This window comes from Hordeum vulgare, chromosome 5H (assembly GCF_904849725.1).
Source record: "Hordeum vulgare subsp. vulgare chromosome 5H, MorexV3_pseudomolecules_assembly, whole genome shotgun sequence".
Taxonomy (NCBI): domain Eukaryota; kingdom Viridiplantae; phylum Streptophyta; class Magnoliopsida; order Poales; family Poaceae; genus Hordeum; species Hordeum vulgare.
This window is the reverse complement of record NC_058522.1, coordinates 586,773,487-586,796,152: the sequence shown is the minus strand read 5'-3', so window position 1 is coordinate 586,796,152 and position 22,666 is coordinate 586,773,487. Positions and strand designations below refer to the sequence as shown.

Genomic DNA, 22,666 nt, shown 5'->3' with positions numbered 1-22,666 from the left:
TCAAACAACATAGATACATTTTAGCAAACATAGCAGATAATTTGGTTCGATTACACACGGAGTATTACCCATAGTTCTCCAACGTATCTACTTTTCCAAACTCTTTTGTCCTTATTTTGGACTATAATTTGCATGATTTGAATGGAACTAACCTGGGCTGACGCTGTTTTCAGCAGAATTGCCTTGGTGTTATTTTTATGCAGAAATCAAAGTTCTCCAAACATCCTGAAAATTTACGGGAAGCAGTTTTGGAAAATATCAAAAATATCTGCGCCAAGTTCCACCTCAGGGGGTGGGCCAGTGGGCCACAAGCCCCTGCTCCGCCACCATCCCCCATGGTGGCGGTGGGCAGGCTTGTGGGGACCACAGGCACCTGCCACCCCCAACTCCAGCTCTATAAGTTGCCTTTCGTCCCAGAAAAAATAAAAAGAGAAGTTTTCGTCGCGTTTTCGATACGGAGGCGCCGCCACCTCCTGTTCTTCATCTGGAGGTCAGATCTGGAGTCCGTCTTGGGCTCCGGAGAGGGGAAATCGTCGCCAACGTCATCATCAACCTTCTTCCCTCTCCAATTCCATGAAGCTCTTCGTCGTTCGTGAGTAATCTATTCATAGGCTCGTTGGGCGGTGATGAGTAGGATGAGATCTATCATGTAATCGAGTTAGTTTTGATGGGGATTGATCCCTAGTATCCACTATGTTCTGAGATTGATGTTGCTACTACTTTGTCATGCTTAATGCTTGTCACTAGGGCCCGATTGCCATGATTTCAGATCTGAAATTATTATGTTGTCACCAATATATGTGTGTTTTAGATCCGATCTTGCAAGTTGTGGTTACCTACTATGTGTTATGATCCGGCAACCCCGGAGTGACAATAACCGGAACCACTCCCGGTGATGACCATAGTTTGAGGAGTTCATGTGTTCACCAAGTGCTAATGCGTTGGTCCGGTTCTTTATTAAAAGGAGAACCTTAATATCCCGTAGTTTCCATTTGGACCCCGCTGCCACGGGAGGGATGGACAATAGATGTCATGCAAGTTCTTTTCCCTAAGCACGTATGACGACACACGGAATGCATGCCTACATCACATTGACGAACGGGAGCTAGCCACTTATCTCTCCGTGTTATAGTTGTTGCATGATGAATATCATCCAAACAAATCACTGACCCATTGCCTACGAGTTTGTCCTACTGCTGATGTTACTTGTTTTGCTCTGCTGCTGCTACTACTACTGTAGCTACTGCTGTTACTTGTCTTTCTCTGCTGCTGCTACTACTGTTGTTACTTGTCTTGCCCTGCTGCTACTTTTGCTACTACTGTCGCTTGCTACTGTTGCTACTTGCTACTGCTGTCACTACTGTTGTTCCTTGCCACTGATATTGCTCGTTACACTGTCGTTACTCGTTACTTTGCTGTTACTACTGTGCATGCAGATACTAATCTTTCAGGTGTGGTTGAATCTGACAAATTCAGCTGCTAATACTCGGGGGTATTCTCTCACCTCCTTTAGGCGATCAACAAATTGGGTCGAATACTCTACCCTCGAAAACTGCTGCGAACCCACGCGCTGGTGGGCCATCAACAACATTCTTCCAGTTTCATTGCCGAGGAGTGCTAGCAGCATTCTTCTGGTGCCATTGCAGGAGAAGGTTTGTTGTCATAAGCATTCGTCTAGCTAACTTCAAAGATTGCACGATCACACCTCATGCCGAGCGAACGCACGCGGCGGCGCGAGACCCCAGTTCATGTACTTGCGCGTGCCGTGCTTCCGAGCAGCGTTGGAAGTAACCCGTGCCGCCCTTTCTGGGTCAGAGTCGGGCGTCGGCCGCTTCGCCCCATTCCGATTATTGTCGGAGGGGTTTCCGCCACCGGAATGGCCGTCGCGCAAGGTCGAAGATTCAGGCCTCATGATCGTCGCGCGGCGGCTCTTGATCTGCGGCAGCGGGGCTGGATTGTGTGGTTTTGGTGGTCGCCGACGGCGAGAGTGGCGCTAATCTGGATGTATAAACAGCTAGGGTACGACACATTTCATCGTATAAGTAGAGGATGTGTAAATAGCTAGGGTGCGACAATGACATCCGTGGCGCACGGGTCAGATTGACCGGTCAGCCCCCACATCAACATTTGAAGCTAATTTGAAATTCATGTGCAAAGACAATTGGTTTTAGGTGTTGAACTTCAAACTTTCAAAAACCTCAGAAAAGCGTGATTTTAGAGTGACTAAGAAGGATCCAAGTTTGGTTTTTCATTTTAATGTTTGAAACTTGTTTAAATGTTGAGTTTGAAATGAGCATAAAAAAATTTAAAAATCAAAAAATTAGAAAACCAGTGTACATGTTCTTACTTTGTCATATACTAGCAACTCAAATTGATTTGGCTGCTTTAGACATGGTGGACAAAAAAATCTTTAGAAATGGGTTGTTTACCCTACCTTTGGAGCTAATTTGAAACTCATGTGTGAAGACAAGTAGTTTTGGGTGTTGAACTTCAAACTTTTAGAAACCTCACAAAAGCTTCATTTTGGAGTGACTAAGAAGGATCCAGGCTTGCATTTTCATTTTCATGTTTGAAACTTGTTTAAGTGTTAGTCAAACTTAGGTTTGACCAAGTTTGAAATGAACATAAAAAATTAAGAAAAAAATAAAAAAAAATAGAAAACCAGTGCACATGTTCTTACTTTGTCATATACTAACAATTCAAATTGATTTGAATGTTTTAGACATTGTGTATAATTTGTTTTGCTTAGAAATGGGTTGTTTGAAAACCGTACAACCTCGTTTTTGATAGCCATCTTTGTGAAGGTTTTTCCATAAAAAACTCCATAGTCCAGGTTTCTTATTTTTCCTATCTAGCTAGTCACATAGAACGATGATTGGCACAAGTTTTCTATTTTTCTGAAAAAAAAAATTGAATTAGATATGCTCAACCCTAACCCTTGAAAACCTCTCAAAACCCCGCACCTGTCCGGACCATTGGATCGCCTTGAATGGACGGTCTGGATCAGGTAGTAGGGCTACGTCAGCGATACACGGGCTGCACTTTTCATCGGCTGGTCTTTTTAGCACCTTTTTTGGTAGCGTTCTGAAGCAACGGTCCGCGCAGATTGAGCAAGCCTGCCAGATGTTTTGGGGCTTAATTAAATCCGGCCCATCTGTTGGACCGTCTCTTACTTTCTCTGCAAAAACGAGGAGCCCGACCGGCCCAGCTCCACCAAAACGTTACGCTCCTCCCCCTCGATTAACTGAAGAATTGCTGCACTTTGTTAACTGAAGAATTGTTGCACTCTGTTAACTGAAGAATTGTTGCACTTTATGAATTCAATTACTGCATTTTATTCATCAGGAGAAGCAAATAAGCAATGGACTAACTAGCACTGTAACTGAGAATATCATTAGAAGAATTCAGGCAAGTTTGGCTTCACACAAATTCAAATTGATTTCGAACGTTCGAGCACCACCACCCCTGTTTGTCAATGGCGGGGGCAGTGTGTGGTGAGCTAGCGGAAGCAGGCGAGGCACAAATCACATAGGTTGGAAAGGGTGTTGTTGTCTTTGACGGCTCCATCACGGTCAGCCTCCCTCCCCCCTCCCACCCAAATCTGGGTCAAATCAACCAAAAAACAGAGGGAAACAAAGGCGATGCGGTGAGATCTAACTCGACACGGAGGAGAACAGGACATGATTGCAGATTCACTCACCATGCCGCCGACATCGCCGAGAACGAAAGCTCCCCGCTGCTGTGACCCAGAACAAAAGCTCCGCCGCTGCCGTCGGCTCACCGCCAGGAACGAAGAGGAGGGAGCAACACAGGTTCAGACAGGCACGGGACACGTTTCACCTAATGCACTAACAAGTGGGGACTATAACTAGATGCACTGTCAAGTAGGGCGCACGCTTATGTGGATAAGTTGTGGGTTCAGTCCCTACAACTTAAGGATCACTCAGTAAAGCTGAATAGCCAAAATCGGATTGTCGCCGACAACCCCTAGACCCCTCGGCACCGCCGGCAAGAAGGTGTTGGGATCGGGTATCCTCGCCAGAACGCCACCAGAACCTGGAGGGGATCGACGACGAATAAATTAAGAGAAGATTCTCCAAGGAAATTAATTGCTCGGGTATGGTGAGACGAGTCGCTGCCGGTCGTTGGATAACTGAAGAAGAATAAGGGGAGCCTACGGAAGTGTTGGGGGCAAACCCTGAAGCAGCTCTCTTTCTCTCACTCGCACAAACGCCTCCGCCACACAAACGACGCCTTGCATTGGCCGGACAGAGGAGCTCGTTGGTTACTCCTACCTTGGGTTGGGTCTTGTTGATGAGCTCGTTGGCGTCCAACTCATCCAGCACGTCCTCCACGTCGTAGGCGGCGCGCTTAAACTTGGTAAGCCACCGCTGAAACACTCTTCCACCACCTGTCGTCAATACATCCGGACGGAGGGAGTACCATGCACTAGAGAATAGCAAACATACTGATGTACCAATGAATTAAAGAGGGAAAGAGTGTTAAAGTAACATAGTAGGTAGATACCGTATCATGTTAAATGATATGCTACTTTGTGTCATGCATGGCAATAAATAGGATCATATATGATATTACTATATGATACTATGCACTATTAAGGTACTCCCTCCATCACACTATGTTGAGCGTATCTCACAGGGTTCTATGACCTAAATATTTTTCTATTCGTAGGAAAAACCGAGCCGACGAGATGTAGAAGTGCCTACTTAATCGCAAAACTGACGCATTAGTAATCCTCCCTCCACTAAACGAGCGACTTCTTCACATGCATTGGTGGAGACGGTTTCCAAAACACCCCAATTAATAGTCTAATTAATGTCATGCGCCTTATTTCCTTCTAATTGTGAAAAATTATCGTTTTAGAGATACGCCCAATATACTGTGATGGAGGGAGTAGTATCATACACTAGTATCATATGCATGATACTACTATATAATACTCCCCACTATGAGTACCTTTAGCTAGTAACATAGCCTTTTTTAAGATAAGTTTGCTTCACGCCACTCCCACTTTAACATGGGTCAAATGGACACGACCGAATCCCACCCGATCCAACAGTCTTTAGGCATAACACGCCCATGGGAGTTCGCTAGCGGAGCCGTCCGGAACCCGTCATGAATTAAAGAAGGAAGGAGCCCCGCCGCCGCCTTCCCAGGGCCCAGCGCAGGCTTGTCGGACGGCCCTCGGGCGGCGGCGATGCGGAGGTTGGGTGGAGGGTGTGACCTGGCCGGCAGCGGGTAGGGTTTCCCCTGAGTCGCCCGGCTCGGGTGACGAGGGGACGGAGGGGTCGGTTGGTTCTATCCGTCCATCATCATGTGAATGCAAAAAAATGAAAATTGATGTTGAAAAGGAGCTTCCCTTTATTTATGTTTGTAGGGGATTTCAATCATCTTCTCTTTATTAAACAACTGTCAAATACATATACAATGATAGCATTCCCTTTTTATACGCCAAAAGGATTTAAACGAAGATGGGTGGGCTGTTCTAGATGCTGTTTTTGTGATCACAATGAGACTATTAAGCACCTCTTTCTCGAATATTCACTGGCTAGACTTTTATGGCGAATTATTCATATAGCCTTTAATATTGTTAGAGTTATAATATAAGTCATGTATCTTTTTGTATTTATCTCAATATATAAGGGGTTTTCTGCATATAATCCACCACATGTACATGTATATATACTGGCCTATGGCCTCATGGGAATACAAGTTGCTTATTCCTAACATGGTATTAGAGCATTAGGTCTTTTTCGCACGCGCAACTCGTGCTTCGATCCTGCCTCGATCTTGGCGTCCAGCTCCCGCTTGGTTCGATCGCCCCTGCCTCGATCTCATCTGGACGCCGCAGCTTCTTGTCCCGGCGCCCACCTCCCTCCCTGTCCCGTGAAGTCAATCGTTCCCGATCTGGAATCGCACCAGGTTGTCCCGATCTGGAATCGCACCAGGCTGTCAGCCGCCGCTCATTCAATCAGGCTGTCCAGGCGCTGCTAATCCAATCCCGATCTGGATTAGAGCCAGGCTGTCGAGGCACTACTGATCCAATCCCGATCCGGATTAGAGCCCGTCACCACCAACTCCCGATCCGGATTAGAGCCAAGCTTTACTACAAAACTACTGCATGCTAGCTCCAGTCACCACCAGCTCCCGATCTCGTCGCCCCCCGCTGCTGAATTCGTCGGATTTCGCCGGATTCTCCTGTCTCGACGTGATCTAAAAAAAATTGTCTGCTGCATCCGGCTACGTTGTTGTTCCTCGTTGTCAGGTGATCTTTGATGGCACTAACTACACCGAGTTCATTGGCTTCATGTGCATTCACATGCATGGCATCCGCCTATGAGGTTTTCTTTCCGGCGAGGTCTGTTGTTCGCCATGTCCGGTTCCTCCCGTGGCTCCCACTCCGCCGACCCCACCGGCTCTTCCTGCGGATGCTTCTCAGGCCGCAAAGGATGCGACTAAGCTTGCTGATGAGGCCGCTGTGAGTGCTTATGATGAGAAGGTCTTGGCTTATGAGGAGGCTCTTCAGGTGTATCATGGTGCTCTGTCTGTTTACACCCAGTGGCTTGATGATGATGCTCGTGATGCCGCTGTTCTCACTGCTAGTGTTCTGCCTCAGTTTGCTTCTGAGTTTCTGGGCCTTCCTACTGTATTTGAGATGTGGACCCGCCTTCGTCGGCGCTATGAGCCCTATGGTGATGCCTTATACCTCCCTGTGGTCCGTCAAGAGCATGCTCTTCAGCAGGGTGACTCTACTGTTGATGACTTCTATGCACAGAGTTCTGCTATCTGGCGCCAGCTTGATTCTCTCCGCAGTGCTGGTTGTCGTACTTGCCCCTGTTGCCATGCTGTCCAGGCCGACTTGGAGTTTCATCGCGTCTACGAGTTCCTGTCTCGGCTCCGTAAGGATTTTGAGCCCCGACGTGCTCAGTTGTTTGCTCGTGGCCGTATTTCTCTCATGGAGGCGCTTTCTGAGATTCGTGCTGAGGAGACTCGCTTACGTGGTGTTGGTTTGCTGGAGGTTCCCTCGGTGCTCGCTGCTCGGACTTTTTCTACGCCACCTGCTGCACGGACCCCTTCTTGCTCGAGTGCTCCACCGCTCTTGCCCACTCCTTCTAGCGGCTCAGGTCGCCCCCGTCCACATTGTAACTACTGCAACAATGATGGTCATATTGAGTCCCACTGCTACACGAAGAAGAAACACTTGCGCAAGGCGCGGTCATCATCTACAGCGACTTCATCATCTACCTCGACAGCTTCAGCCATCGCTTTGACTGAGCAGGATATTCTGAGACTTAAGCGTCTGCTCGCTGCTTCAGGTTCTTCCTCGACGGGTACTGCTGGTTCTGTGACTGAGGCTTCCCGCACTGAGCAACCACTTTCTACACAGTCAGGTACATCCCCATGGGTTCTGGACTATGGAGCTTCCTTTCATATGACTTCTAATTCTTCCACTTTGTCCTCTCTTCGATCGCTTGACTCTCCTGTTCATGTCCTCACCGCTGATGGTACTCCCCTTCTTGTCGTTAATAGAGGCACTCTTACCACTCCTTCTTATTCTGTTCCTGATGTTGCTCATGTTCCTCGACTTACCATGAATTTGTTTTCCGCTGGTCAACTTGTTGATTCTGGTTGTCGTGTCATCCTTGACCTTGACTCTTGTTCTGTCCAGGACCGTCGCACACACACTTTGGTTGGGGTTGGTCCTCACCGCCGTGATTCTGAGGGTCTTTGGGAGTTGGACTGGCTTCATGTTCCTTCCGCTGCCCACTCTATCGCCAGTTCTTCTGCTTTGATCGCCTCGGCTACTGGTTCTTTCCAGCAGTGGCATCATCGACTTGGTCATCTGTGTGGTTCTCGTTTGTCGTTGTTAGTTCGTCGAGGTCTTCTGGGGTCTATCTCAGGAGATGCCTCCTTAGAGTGTCAGGGTTGTCGTCTTGGCAAGCAGATTGAGTTACCATATCCACATAGTGAGTCAGTGTCTAAGCGTCCTTTTGATTTAGTCCATTCCGATGTATGGGTCCGGCTCCCTTTGCTTCGAAAGGGGGTCATAAATACAATATTATTTTCATAGATGACTTCTCTCGTTACACATGGCTTTATTTCATGACTTCTCGTAGTGAGGTGTTGTCCATTTATAAGCGTTTTGCTGCCATGGTTTATACTCAGTTCTCTTCTCCCATTCGTGTGTTTTGCGCTGACTCTGCTGGCGAGTATATCTCTAAGATGTTGCGTGGTGTTCTTGCCGAGCAAGGGACAGACACCCGCTAGCCACCTTTATGCACGGTGTGCATGTCTGCCGGTGGAACCAGTCTCACGTAAGAGTACGTGTAAAGTCGGTCCGGGCCGCTTCATCCCACAATACTGCCGGAAAAGAATAAGACTAGTAGCGGCAAGCAAATTGAAAAATCATCGCCCACAACTTTTGTGTTCTACTCGTGCATAGAATCTACGCATAGAAAACCTGGCTCGGATGCCACTGTTGGGTAACGTAGCATAAATTCAAAAAAAATCCTACGCATGTTCAGATCTTCCTATGGAGAGACCAGCAACGAGAGAGGGGTAAGAGCATCTTCGTACCTTTGAAGATCGCTAAGCATAAGCGTTGCTAGAACGCGGTTGATGGAGTCGTACTCGCAGCGATTCCGATCTAGTGCTGAACAACGGCACCTCCGCGTTCAACACACGTGCAGCCCGGTGACGTCTCCCGCACCTTGATCCAGCAAGGAGGAGGGAGAGGTTGGGGAAGAAGTCCAGCAACACGACGGTGTGGTGTCGGTGGAGAGACGAGGTCTCCCGGCAGGGCTTCGCCAAGCGCCGGCAGAGAGGAGGAGGGAGCGGAGCAGGGCTGCGCCGAGAGGGAGATGAAACCGTGTCTCAAACAGCCTCGAACCCTCATCTATATATAGGGGGAGAGGGAGGGGGCGCAGCCCTTAGGGTTCCCACCCCCAAGGGGTGCGACAGCCCTAGATGGGAGAGGGGTGGCGGCCAAGGCAAGGAGGAGGGGTGGCGCACCCCTCTGGTGGGCTTTAGGCCCACCTAAGCTAGGGTTCCCCCCTTCCCCCTTTTTTCTGGTGTGCATGGGCTGGGTGGGGGGCGCACCAGCCCACCTAGGGGCTGGTTCCCTTCCCCACTTAGCCCATCTAGCCTCCCGGGGTCGTTGCCCCCCTTAGGTGGTCCCCCGGGACCACCTCCGGTGGTCCCGCTGGTCCCGGTACGTTACCGGTGACGCCCGAAACACTTCCGGTGTCCAAAACCATCCGTCCTATATATCAATCTTTACCTCCGTACCATTCCAGAGCTCCTCGTGACGTCCGGGATCTCATCCGGGACTCCGAACAACTTTCGGTAACCTCGTACAACAATTCCCTATAACCCTAGCGTCATCGAACCTTAAGTGTGTAGACCCTACGGGTTCGGGAGACAGGCAGACATGACCGAGACACCTCTCTGGCCAATAACCATCAGCGGGGTCTGGATACCCATGGTGGCTCCCACTAGCTCCACGATGATCTCATCGGATGAACCACGATGTCAAGGATTCAATCTATCCCGTATACGATTCCCTTTGTCTGTCGGTATAGAACTTGCTCGAGATTCGATCGTCGGTATACCTATACCTTGTTCAATCTCGTTACTGGTAAGTCTCTTTACTCGTTCCGTAGCACGTCATCGTGTGACTAACTCCTTAGTCACATTGAGCTCATGATGATGTTCTACCGAGTGGGCCCAGAGATACCTCTCCGTCACACGGAGTGACAAATCCCGATCTCGATTCGTACCAACCCAACAGACACTTTCGGAGGTACCCGTTGTGCACCTTTATAGTCACCCAGTTACGTTGTGACGTTTGATACACCCAAAGCACTCCTACGGTATCCGGGAGTTGCACAATCTCACGGTCGAAGGAAAAGATACTTGACATTAGAAAAGCTTTAGCATACGAACAATACAATCTATTGCTAGGCTTAGGATTGGGTCTTGTCCATCACATCATTCTCCCAATGATGTGATCCCGTTATCAATGACATCTAATGCCCATGATCAGGAAACCATGATCATCTATTGACTAACGAGCTAGCCAACTAGAGGCTTGCTAGGGACACATTGTGATCTATTCATTCACACATGTATTACTGTTTCCTGTTAATACAATTATAGCATGAACGATAGACGATTATCATGAACAAGGAAATATGATAATAACCATTTTATTATTGCCTCTAGGGCATATTTCCAACACTGGGTGCACTGAGCTAATAGGTTAGTCCAAATATGTGTAAAATACTATAAAAGTGTAGCAAAACATATAACAATGTCACCCAAAAGATCATGGAACAAGGAGAAATTATAGATACGTTTGAGACGTCTCACCGACTGAGGGGTTTCGTTGGCTCGGCCTTTGCCGCTGCGGAAGGGGTCTTCTTCTTCGCCATTCGCGTACCGATTGGCAATCTCCATGGCCCGACTGAGGGACACAGGTCCCCTGATCAGCCAAACTTGAGAATGAGCTCCCGATACCGAGTGCCCGCTTTGAAAGCACACATGGCCTGGTGCTCGGAGACATTCTCAACGATGTTGTGAAGTGTAGTCCATCGCTAGATGTACTCACTAAGAGTCCCGTTGCTCTTCTGGACACAATGATGCAGCTTCGCAGGCCGCCTCGAAGGTCTTGACGAACACTCGCGCGAGATCGCCCCAGCTATGGATGCTGCTGGAGGGCAGCCGGTTGAGCCACGCCCTCGCGGACCCCTCCAGCATGAGGGGTAGATGCTTCATAGCGACATAATCGTCGCCGCCGTTGATCTGGACAGCCACTCGGTAGTCTTCCAGCCAGGTCTCTGGCTTCGACTTCCCATTGAAATTTTCTATCTCCGTGGCCAACCGGTAGTTGGAGGGGATTTCGGCTTCTCGGATGTGTCGACCAAAGCACTCAAGGTTGGACACTCCCTGGCCAGCTCGCGATCGATCAACCATTTGTTGCATGATTATAGGTCGAGCGTTGAACTCGGGGGCCCGATAGTCGTCGCCATCATTACCCCGACGCCTATTGGGGCTTGTCCTGCGGTCATGAGACGACGATCGAGTGAGCCACTTCCCTAGGGAGGTGACCTGCTTCGTTCTCGGTGACCTTGCCTCCAGTCTCCGTGTGGGCCTCTTGGAAGAGGAGGAGACCTTTGGCGTCGTCTGTGCATGTGCGGGCTATGAGCCGACTACACGGTGTCTGCCTCGACGGACTTGTTGAGAATGCGATGCCACGACTACGGCACTGCAGAATTCTGCTGCATGGCAGTCTTCAACAGAGCCTGGATCTGTTGAATGCCTTCTCCGGCTGCGCTGTCACTCAACTGAATTGAATCAGCGATCCGAGTGGTGCGGCCAGGTTTAGCAGAGGTGTCCGCATCACCTTGATGTGCCGCTCGCGGTCGTTCAGAAACAACTGCTTGCGACTGAGGTTGGAGCTCGGCTGGTCCCTCGCGGTCCGACTGTCGAGCGAACGCTCGAGTCGCTCGCGCTCGACCAGACGCGCGTTCTTCGTCTCGATCTCCTCCGGGGTGTTCCCGGTGATGGGGTGCGGAGAGCTTGATCACTCCTCCGCCGAAGTTCCTCTCACTACTACTCGGTGAGCGGCTGCTGAACTTGGTGGCTGCCATCACTGTGGCGGCGCTCTTCGTCGTCACGCACGGGAGAATTCTCCGCGGCATAACCTGTGTTGCCTCCCGTGTTGGTGTCGGCCATCAGGATCTCGGCGACGCCCCTGATGCTTTCGCAGTCGGAGTCGATGAGTGACTCCTCGCTTGATGATGGGAAGAGGCTGATGGTGGTCTCATCGGAGCTGAGCATGGCCACTTGCCCGAAAATGGCCTGATTGGCCATGGCGTGCTTGATCCATCGCTGCATCCGCGAGCGTCCGGAGCGCTTGCGGTGAACAGCAGCGGAGCGCGGGGGATGCCGGGTGATATGGCACCGACGGCTGTCGAATGAGGACTCCACAACTGAATGAATGCGTGGTTGGGTGGTTAGAGAAACAACGTCATCCGTAGGCCAAGGGGGGTTTAAGTCTTTGGTAAATGGTAACATGATATGTGGGTTTAGTGTGTTGGAGGTGTTGGACATGAATGAATAAGGTGTATGTTTATAGGGGTGCGTGTATGTGTATGTATACGAGGGGCTTGCATACATAGTGTATGTGTATGTATACGAGTAGGCAAGGGTTTGGGTTTGGTGATGCACTTTACGGGTCAACTACTGCACTGCTTGGATGGCTTGAAGATTTAGCAATTATGAAGATGTTATAATATAATCGATAGGGATTTGCATAAAAAATGGAGAGAAAAGAAAAGAAAAGATGCCCTCTGCTCCCTCTCCCTCTCTGGTCTTCCCCTCTCCTCTCCCTCTCCGGTCTCCCCCCTCCTCTCCTCTCCTCTCGAGTCAGTGAGTGAGTCATCCCCTTTCTTTCTCCCGTCTGCATCCAGTTTCAAATCCGCTCCTCCTCTCCGACCACCCGGCCTCGACCTCGACCACCAGTTCCTCCCCTCGTCGCCTCCCGCCGCTCCTCTGCTCGACCGGACCGGCGACTTGGCGGCGACCCGACGGCGGGGGAGCGGAGATCCCATCAGGACCTTCCTTCCACGGTAAGCCAACCCTAGCTTTGCTTCCTTGGATGGATAATACGGTGCGTACTAGCGGAGCGGATGCATCCCATCCCATGTTTATCCTATCCACCTACCTTTACCTTACCTTACCTTACCTAGGGTTTACTTACTGTACTCTACTCTTTTCAGCCTATTTGTTATCCATGTATGTATTTTCGACTCAATTGCCATGCTAATTTATCCATGTATGTACAAACCACGCCCGGATTCATTCATTCATTCTTGTTTAATCAATCCCCTTCCACCACTAATTTCGGGGGCAACCGCTGCTTACTTCACTTTCACTCCAATCCATTCCATTCCATTCCCGCTGCTAGACTTGCTTCTTTTTCCAGACACACCCGCTCAACCCTTTTCTTTTTTAACCGCTTGTATGCTCTGTTTGCATCTACTGTTTCACCTCAACAACCCATCAACTCTACAACATTATCTATCTATCTAGTGTATATGTAGCTTCCATACTTCACCTTTTCAATTGGACAAACTTGTTACTTACTTACTTACTTGTCCCTGCCTTACTCTCACTGCTCCCTAGCTCTTTCATGTATGCATGCTTTCTATGTTAATGGAAATCATGCATGTATCTAGTGTAGGCCTGTCTAGTTTCACCTCTTCCTTGCTAATACTGAATAATGATCTTGTTCATTCCATGGCTGCATCTGACATACATTATTTTTGACTTTTTATAACTCCAGGTCAGGCTCACGTTTCCCCTCCTTCCTGCCCACCAGCTCTTGGGCGCACTTCTCGCAAACACAAATGAAGCGCCAATGATATGAACCGCAACAACACCTGACAGACCGCAATGGACCCTAGAAGGGACGCCGCTGCTGGCTCTGCGCCCCAGAGAGCCATGCACGCGCCATTGGCTTCATCTTCCACCGCCCCTCCCCGTGTTCCAGAGTACCATGTGCCGGGCACTGTCAAGCCCGTCCTCAACTTCTCTATCCAGACAGGGGAGGAGTTTGCCCTCGAGTTCATGAGGGACCGTGCCATGTCCCAGAAGATCCTGGCCCCTGGTACGTCCGGAGACCAGAACGCGGCGACAAGCGGTTACATGGACCTGAGAGGAATGCTTGGTGCCAGCCACACCGCATCAGAAACTGGTCCTGATATATTCATGCTCCAGCCTATTGTTGATCCGCGGCACAAGGAGCCCGAGAGAAAACCTGTTGCTCCTCAGGTTCAGAATAGAAGCAGGCACTCGTCTACCAGGTCGGTTCCGCGAGCTCTGTCAGGTGGCGATGGCAGTAGTCGGGGACTATCTCATGGCTATGCTTCCTCTGATGCTTCGGATGCCTCCAAGAGAATCAAGTTCCTGTGCAGCTTTGGGGGCAAAATCTTGCCCCGTCCCAGTGACGGGAAGCTTAGGTATGTCGGCGGTGAGACACGCATAATTCGAATCAGCAAGGACATTTCCTGGCAGGAGCTCAGACAAAAGACGTCTGCCATCTTCAACCAGCCACATATCATCAAGTACCAGCTCCCTGGTGAAGATCTCGATTCTTTAATCTCGGTGTCGGGCGACGAGGATTTGACAAACATGATGGATGAGTTCGCCATGATTGAAAGTGAGGGAGGTTCTCAGAAGCTCCGTGTTTTTCTGTTTTCCTCACTCGATTTCGACGATAACCTGGGCAGCATCGATGGTGATTCTGAGCTCCATTATGTTGTTGCTGTCAATGGAATAGATGTAGGATCAGGGAAGCCTTCGAGTGGCCATGGTTTAGCAAGCACATCCATGAGTATGATGGAGCAGTTCATTAATCTCAATAATGATAATGATCAGTCGAACCCAAACCAAGGCATGTCAGATTTTCATGGTATGCGTGGGCCAACTTTGGTGCCTTCTGCTACTGTATCAACACCAACACCGCCAAGTTTATCCAGTGATTACACTGCAAATTTGCAATCTTACCAAGGGCAGGAAATGCTGTATGCTCAAGGCTCTAGAAACAATTTCTATGACACTGAGAGACGCATCTCTATGCCCCTATCTGCGCCCTCAGATTATGGAGTGGCCTCTCAGTATGCGCCACATTCTGGACCTGCATCTCTGGCAACTCCTGACCAACGGTCTTATCAGGACGGCTTCATGATGCAAGGTTCTATAAATGATGCAAAGCAGCAAGCTTCCAAGAACACGCTGCATCAGAAAAGTGAAGTGGACTACTTCCAAACCCTTGAGAATCTGAGTGCTCCTGTGCACCACAATGACCTGTCTGTTTCAAACAGTATGCATTTGGAAGTGCCCCCTGCTTCTTCGGCTCAAGAAGGCCGGACATCTTTTCTTCAACCAAGTGACAGTGGAAAAAGCCTAGAGCCTAGAGAGTTAAATGAAGATGACCGCCAGTCCTCTGGTGGAGCTTTTGCATCTGGATGTTCTGAATTTGAGTCTGACATGACCGATCATGGGTTCACGGATCCACAACCTGGTTCCGGGCGGACCTTCCATTCTGAACGAATCCCGCGGGAGCAAATGGAATCCCTGAATCGGTTGTCAAAATCTGATGATTCAGGCGCTCAGTTTCTAATACCTCAGTCTCAGTCCGGTGCGGCTAGAGAATCCATTGCAGAGGCTGCTGATTCTGTCGAAGGAGCTGAAAATTCAAATTCAGGGGCCCCATCACTGAACCTGAATGAACCATCTAGCGATGATTGCCTAGCACAGTTTGAGAAAAACTTTGCCAAAGCTGTACCACGGCCGAGTCAATTTGGTATAATCATACCTCCAGAAGAATCAGATGCTAAATTGATGTCTGAAAATCCTGTGGTTGAACAACAACAGGCCAGTGAAAAGAGGGCAGTGGATGTCCCTAACATCATGAATTCAGTTGAGAAGACTCCAGCTAAAGGTAATTTGAAAGCCACTACCACCAATAGAATGCAAAGTGCTAAGAAGCAGCTGGGAAGTGATGCTGCCATGGCACGTCGTGTCAGTTGGGAGGCTCCCAAGGCTGCGCTCCCTAATGATGTTAAGCATGATCCAGCTGTGCCATCGTCCACCAGCACTGTTGGAGCTGTTGCAGATAGTGTATCTGCAGCTGCTAACTCAGAGAACAGAGATTTTTTTGTCGATATCAATGACCGCTTCCCCCCTGACATCCTTTCCGATTTCTTTGCAAAGGCGAAAGATGCAGCACAGTCATCAACTCCTTTTAATGATCCTATTCTTAGCTTGAACATGCCAAACTATGAGCCTAAGAATTGGTCATTCTTCAGAAATCTTGCAAAGGATGAGTTTCCAAGCAAGAATAATGACCAAGGCCTGGCAAAGATTGACGAAGGGATGTATGCATTCGCAGGAGCAGATAATGATGCAATCAGCGTGAAGGGTTTGAATCCTACTTACAATTTTGATGCTGAGAAGAAGGCAGAGCCTTCCATCGTAGTCGCTGACGTTAGCAGCATGCCTCCAGCTTATGCCACATCACATATTGACCATCTCCCAAAGGTGGAGAGGAGTGCTGAAGCATTTCAAGTTGACAATCCATATCAACCTGTGGTGGACAATACGAATCTGCCTGCTCCAGATTTCGAGGTATGCATGTTTGGTAGAAGCCCACTGTCACTTTTGTCATCACACTGTGTTGTCATATTTATGATTATTTTCATGGCTTCAGGAACCTAAGTTCGAAGAGGACAGAACTGCCGCACAAGTCATGGATGCTTCCCTTCGAGATTCTGATTTTGAACACTTGCAGGTATGGTGATCAACAAACTTAAACATGTTTTAGCTAAATTCTCAAACCAGAATCATCTAGAGCCACATGAGATTGCTATCTTTGTTCATTGTTATCAACACCTTTAAGTGTTATTGTTAGCTCTGGAAAGACAATATTAGCACTTTCTGGTCCAATGGTTCTGCCAGCAAAAGGGCACCTCACAACCTATGTTACGAGCATGACCATTGCCATGCCAACAATGCTCACTTTATTCTGTTGGGAACAAATATTTAACAGATCATCAAGAATGAAGATCTCGAGGAGCTTAGGGAACTTGGTTCTGGTACTTTTGGAACCGTTTACCATGGGAAATGGAGAGGAACTGATGTGGCTATCAAGCGCATCAAGAAGAGCTGTTTTACAGGACGATCATCTGAGCAAGAAAGGCTGGTAAACTCCTGATGATCTGTTAAAGCATGCTAGTTTGATTTCCCCATTTTTCTAGCATATAAACTACGTTTATGACACTGGGTTCTGAATATGAAAGGTAGTTGCAGCATTACTGGACATTAACATTCTCGAAACCTGTGACTCATATTATTAATGTCTATATGAGAGTAGGTTCTGAATATGAAAGGTTGTTGCAGCATTACTGAACATTAACATTCTCGAAATCTTTGACTTGTATTAACAATGTGGTGTTATGCACCACAGCCGAAATTTCAGCAGAAAAGAGATTTTGAGTGCTGTGATGATGCTCTAAATATTGTGGTTTTCTAGGCACAAGAATTCTGGCGAGAAGCTGAGATTCTGTCAAAGCTTCATCATCCAAACGTAGTAGCATTCTATGGTGTTGTGAAGGATGGGCCAGGTGGTACCCTGGCGACTCTGACCGAGTTCATGGTTAATGGTTCTCTTCGGCATGTCTTGCAGCGGAAGGACAAGTAAGCTCTTCCTGGCTTTATTTTTGCATTTGCCCTTCTCTGGATCTAAAACGTATAAATAGCCAAGCAAAAAAGTAATAACCTATTGTGTAATATAATTTGAAAGGTGTCCTGATCTCCGCAAGCGGCTGATCATAGCGATGGACGCGGCGTTCGGGATGGAGTACCTGCACTCGAAGAACATTGTGCATTTCGACCTGAAGTGCGACAACCTGCTAGTGAACCTCAGGGACCACGCACGTCCTATCTGCAAAGTAAGCCTAGTTGTTTCCACTCCATCCACTTAAAAATAGCATTGTGTTGACCACCCGTTGAGTAAATTTAATAGTATCGTTGTGTTTGTTCAGGTGGGTGATTTTGGGCTGTCGAAAATCAAGAGGAACACCCTGGTTTCGGGCGGCGTGAGGGGGACGCTTCCCTGGATGGCTCCAGAGTTACTCAACGGGAGTAGCAGCAAGGTGTCTGAGAAGGTAAGACCGTCAATGTCATGGGTCTTTTGTAGATATTGCTGTACTGATATCTAGGCGTGGCCTGCACCAGTCGAAAGTTTAGTTAGCAAGAAATTAAACTAGCAGTGAATAAAAAAAGTATATACCCCGTAAATAAATGAAGTATATATAACAGGGAGAGTGTTTTTGTTTTGGCATAATAATGGATGCAGGTGGATGTGTTTTCGTTTGGCATCGTGCTTTGGGAGATCCTGACGGGGGAGGAGCCCTATGCCAACATGCACTATGGCGCAATAATAGGTATTCTCTTGCTGGAGCTGTCCTTGTTCTTGTCCACTTTGTTTGTGATATGCTACTGGTGTTTATGTAAACTAGTGTGGTGGTTGATGGATGGTACTTGCTTGCAATTGCAGGTGGCATCGTGAACAACACGCTGCGGCCACCGGTGCCGGCCAACTGCGGGCCGGACTGGAGGAGGCTGATGGAGCAGTGCTGGTCGCCGGACCCGTCACAGCGGCCGGCCTTCACGGAGATCGCTGCGCGGCTGCGGTCCATGTCAGCTGCGGCCAACCAGCAGGCCAAGGCAGCTGCAGCGGCCAAGTAGAAATACAAATCGCCGGCTGTGGGTATGGGGTGGTGTATGTATTGCCTGTCTGTCTGTCTGCCTGCCTGCCTGTCTGTTATAGAGTTGTGAGTGTAAAAATATTGGTCAGATGAAATGAAATGAATGGGGTGTAAAGATACACACATATTATGTATTATTATTATTATTATATGAACAACAACAATTTTATATTTATTATTTTGTTTGTTTTATATATATATATATATAAGTCGGCCCAAAACGACTTTTTCTTTTGGGGGTTTTTTGTGTCAAACATGTACTTCCTCGGTCTCAAATAAATAAAGTGAATGAACTTTGTATTAGCTAGTATAAAGTTGAGCATAGAGGGTTAGAGCAACTCTAGCAGACTCCTTACATCGTGGACCCTTACAATGCGATTACAGATCATAAGAAATGTGTTTTGTGGACCTTGTATTGTGGAACTGTAAAACAGGATATTACCTTGTATTGTGGACTCCCTCAAACAGGTCCACTGCCAACCGCCCACCTGCGTCGGAAGGACGGGGACGCTCACCACCGCTGCTCTGACGACCATGCCAAGCCGGATTTGTGCGCACCAGGGGCCGAGGAGGCAGGCAACGCGGGGAACCTGGCCGAGAGCATCGCGCGTCCTCCCTACCTCCGTTGTCCGCACCGCGCCCCATCGTTGCCCCGAGTGCGGCGCCGCCATTCTCGCCTCCGATGCCCAGGTCCGTTTCCCCTCCCCATCTGATTGACCCGGCCTTCCTAATACTCCCTCTGTCCCGATATTAATGTCTGACCGGCCGGCGCCGCCGGCGCCGCTCCCCTTAGGTAGCTTCATGCCGATTGCTCCTTCTCTCCCTCACCCGCGCTTCCTCTACATCCGCCACACCAGCGCCCTCTCCCTTGCGCTCGTCGCCGGCGCTCTCTTCCTCTCGCATGTCCCTCTGTATCAGTGAAAATGTGATATTTTTCTGCAGCGGCCGTGCTCGATCTACGGCGGGTACTAACAAGACGGTGCGACGAAGCTGATTCTTTCGATCCATCTTACACTCGAGCCGGTTTGTGCATCAGGCGCAGGTCTGACTACGGCATGGCTACGGCCACACAGCAGCCGCGGCTGCAGGAGAGCGGCCAGCTCCGACATGTTCATCCGCCCGCTCTGGGACTCCATTGTCAAGCACACCAACCTCAAGGTTTGCTCCTTGTCGGTGTTGTACATTCTTCGATTGCTTACACAGATGCTTTCATACTGATTGGCCTGAGTACTATAGATTCTTTGCTTAAGTTGAATTGATTGGGATGTTACAATAAAATTGTAGATTCTCTGTTGTCCTTATCTTAAACTGAATAAAAAGTCAGTCTCCTAATCTGAATATAATCTCTATCTGAAACTGAAATTGTAACAGATGTTGTAGTAAAAATTCAGTTGAAAAGTCAGTTAATAATTCAATTTTAGAGCTTGGCTCCTGATCTGAATATAAAGTGTACTGTCGGCTTAATGCAAGCAAACAAGTTTAAAATTCAATCTAGAAGTCAGTCTAAATGTCAGTTAAAATGATCTGAATATAAAGAAAAGTTGGAGTAAAAATACAGTCTAAAAGTTAGTTAATGTTTCACTTTTAGAGAGTTGGGCTTTTATTGCAAGCAAGTTTTGTACTATCATACAGTAATTTTTAGTTTGTAAAAGTAAGAAGTGTATTTTCCATTTTGAAACTGAGCAGTGTATTTTGAATTTTGGTGGAAAATCAGTCTAAAAGTCAGTCTAGAATGAATTTAATACGAATTTAGTTAACAAACTAGGAAACAGAAAAAATAGACTCATGGAGTAGTACCAAATTCAGTTAACAAACTAGACTGCATTTAATCTGAATAATACTGCAGGTACACTCTTTTTGTAGAGATTGCACTTCATTTTTGGAATTAATCCACAACATTATCTATAGATTAATGGTCCTAAATTGTAAAAGTACAGCTATAAGTGCAAACCTCAACATTTTCAGTTAGTAGCTCAAAACTGTTCAAAACATGATTCACTTCAAGACCTATTGTTTAACTTAATCAATTTACAATCTCAACAAATACTCCATTTAATTCCACTGGAGGAGTGGACACTTAACATAAGATAGTCCCATTTTAATTTAACTATAGTCTACTTTCCTTGCAAATATAGCGTAACTTTTCATTTCTGAAACTTTCAGCCTCAAATTGTAGATCTCCCGGTGCATCTCTAGAACAACAAAAGATGCAAAAGGCTGGGAGGGCTGAAGAGACCAAGAGAGCTCCATTTGGTTAGTACCTACAGCTGTACATTGTGTGATGATTTACCTTGATTCAGTAAATTTCAGCACACATATGTACCTTGATTATGTATCAGTAGCATTCAATTTCGACTGTTCAAATGGCATCAAATTCCACTACTGTTTTTTCCTTGTGTAGCAGAGACGAGGAGCGGGGAAGGAGCTGGCAGGGAACGAGTACATCAGCAGCACAGCCGGCGGGGAAGAAGAGATGGGCCGATGATTGGAATCACCCATCAGCAGAGACAGGGCGCGGGGAAGGATCTTGGCGGAATCACGGAGGTGGGCCGCGACACAGGTGCAGGTGGGCGGCTGTGCAGCTGCGCGCCGGCTGGTCCTGACGGACTGGGGACCAGCTCGCCTCCGTGGTCACAGCGGTAGGGGTGGAATCGGCGGGTATCTGGTGGCGTGCGGGCGGTGGTGTGCGGGCTGCGAGCGCCGGAATCACGATCTGGGCGGTGGAATCCGACGGCGCCGGACGCTGGCGACGCGCAGGTGACGGACAGAGGAAGTAGAAGGAGCCAGGGACCTGTTTGATACTGTCTTAACAGTACGAGTGTTTTTTGCAATAAGAACACTGTACTGCGCGGGACATGAATTTCGGGACGGAGGAAGTATTCAACCAACAGTCTTTGGTAAGTGAAGAAAAGACGGTTTGATTTTTTGATCTAACCCTCTGTGCACGTTTGGCTACAGATCGAGCCGCGGCGCTCCCGATCCGATTGGGACACGACGGCGGCGGCGCTCCGGGAGGCGAGGAATGGGGGGAAGCGGCGGACGTCGGCGCCAGGCGTATCAGGTAAGGATCCTGTGATGTTGATAGAAAAAAAAACTTTTCTGTGATATTATCTTCCTGGCAGTAAATGATCAGTCATGATCAGACATAATAAGATAAATGTATAACCGAGCTGTTGATTTTCTTCGTGCATGTTCATTATATTTCTAGCAGTAATCGGCAGTTGTGATGATCGGTCAGTTTTTGCATCAAATAGATATTTCTAAACGAATATTCAAGGCTTTGTTATGGCTTGCATTCCCGTGCTGTTGTTCCCAACATGTTTCTGTAACAAGAAGAACACGAGCTCCTCATCTTTGTATCATAATCACTCTTAACCTTGTTTTCCATTTTGTTTGGTGATTAGAGTATAAATTCTGGCAATGGTGCAAAGGTGGAAAACTTAGCCGTTTAATCGCAGTTGTGTTGCTCAATTGCGACACTGTATTCCAGGATTACAATATTAATCTTTCTATTCATGGAATGCAGAATAGCTTATGAGTTTTATCTGCAGGAAACCAAACCGAAACATGCTTCTCTATAAACCGTACCAAGGCGACAACATTCTTATTTATATTCCGTTGATCAAGTAGCAGGAAAAGGCCTACTTACTCTTTACTTTGATTTTCCATTTTTGGGAACCAGGTGAAGTATCCTCCACGTAGGGCATTAAGCAGGTAACATTAGAAAGTGCACTTTTGTTTTCACTCTTACTCGCACTATCCTGTATGCATGGAAACTAATTTACCATTTTGATTATTTGGTGTATACTATCTAAAATAGCAGGCAGAGCCGCCACATACTCTTGTTTCCGTTCTCAAATTGGACCAGAAAAAAGCTTTTTACCGGATGAAGCAAAAAAAAAAATCCATCCCTCTTGAATGCCTACATTGTTGCTCACAAGCATGTGCCTTTCTATGTTGTTTTTTGTCTAATTTAGAGAGCATATTGATAATGGTCAGCACTAATCATTTTTTTAATCTTTCCTGAAGGGCTCTTACCAGCTACATTATTTTTTTTTCTCTCCTAAAGTGACAAGCAAGTTTCCAAGTTCAAGTCAGATGACACGATGCGGGGTGATTATTTTAGGATGGTTCCTAATGTATCCGCCATTTAGGTTATACTAGCTGGATGCCCGTGCTTTGCCACGGAATAGCAAATAATATATACACATAAATAGAACTCTTTAATAGACATTTCTATCTCCTTAACCAACATCCTTTCATAAGATACTTATATGCAAGTGAATAGTGATGCAAATGGTACTATTTAA

The 22,666-nt window shown here is 47.7% G+C and overlaps 1 protein-coding gene and 1 long non-coding RNA gene across 2 annotated transcripts; both read left to right on the top strand.

Annotated features, from left to right (window-relative positions):
• Nucleotides 1-12,381: 12,381 nt before the first annotated feature.
• LOC123395268 lies at nucleotides 12,382-18,471 on the top strand. The gene is made up of 9 exons (XM_045090231.1): nucleotides 12,382-12,653; nucleotides 13,370-16,215; nucleotides 16,298-16,378; nucleotides 16,637-16,789; nucleotides 17,120-17,283; nucleotides 17,390-17,537; nucleotides 17,631-17,753; nucleotides 17,945-18,032; nucleotides 18,146-18,471. Exons 2-9 carry the CDS (start codon nucleotides 13,480-13,482, stop codon nucleotides 18,334-18,336), a joined length of 3,684 nt encoding a protein of 1,227 aa, XP_044946166.1. The 5' UTR covers nucleotides 12,382-12,653; nucleotides 13,370-13,479; the 3' UTR covers nucleotides 18,337-18,471.
• A 2,469-nt stretch (nucleotides 18,472-20,940) lies between these two features.
• On the top strand, nucleotides 20,941-22,666 carry LOC123399719. Its single transcript, XR_006610420.1, has 2 exons — nucleotides 20,941-22,070; nucleotides 22,177-22,666. It is a non-coding gene; the product is annotated as an uncharacterized LOC123399719 (long non-coding RNA).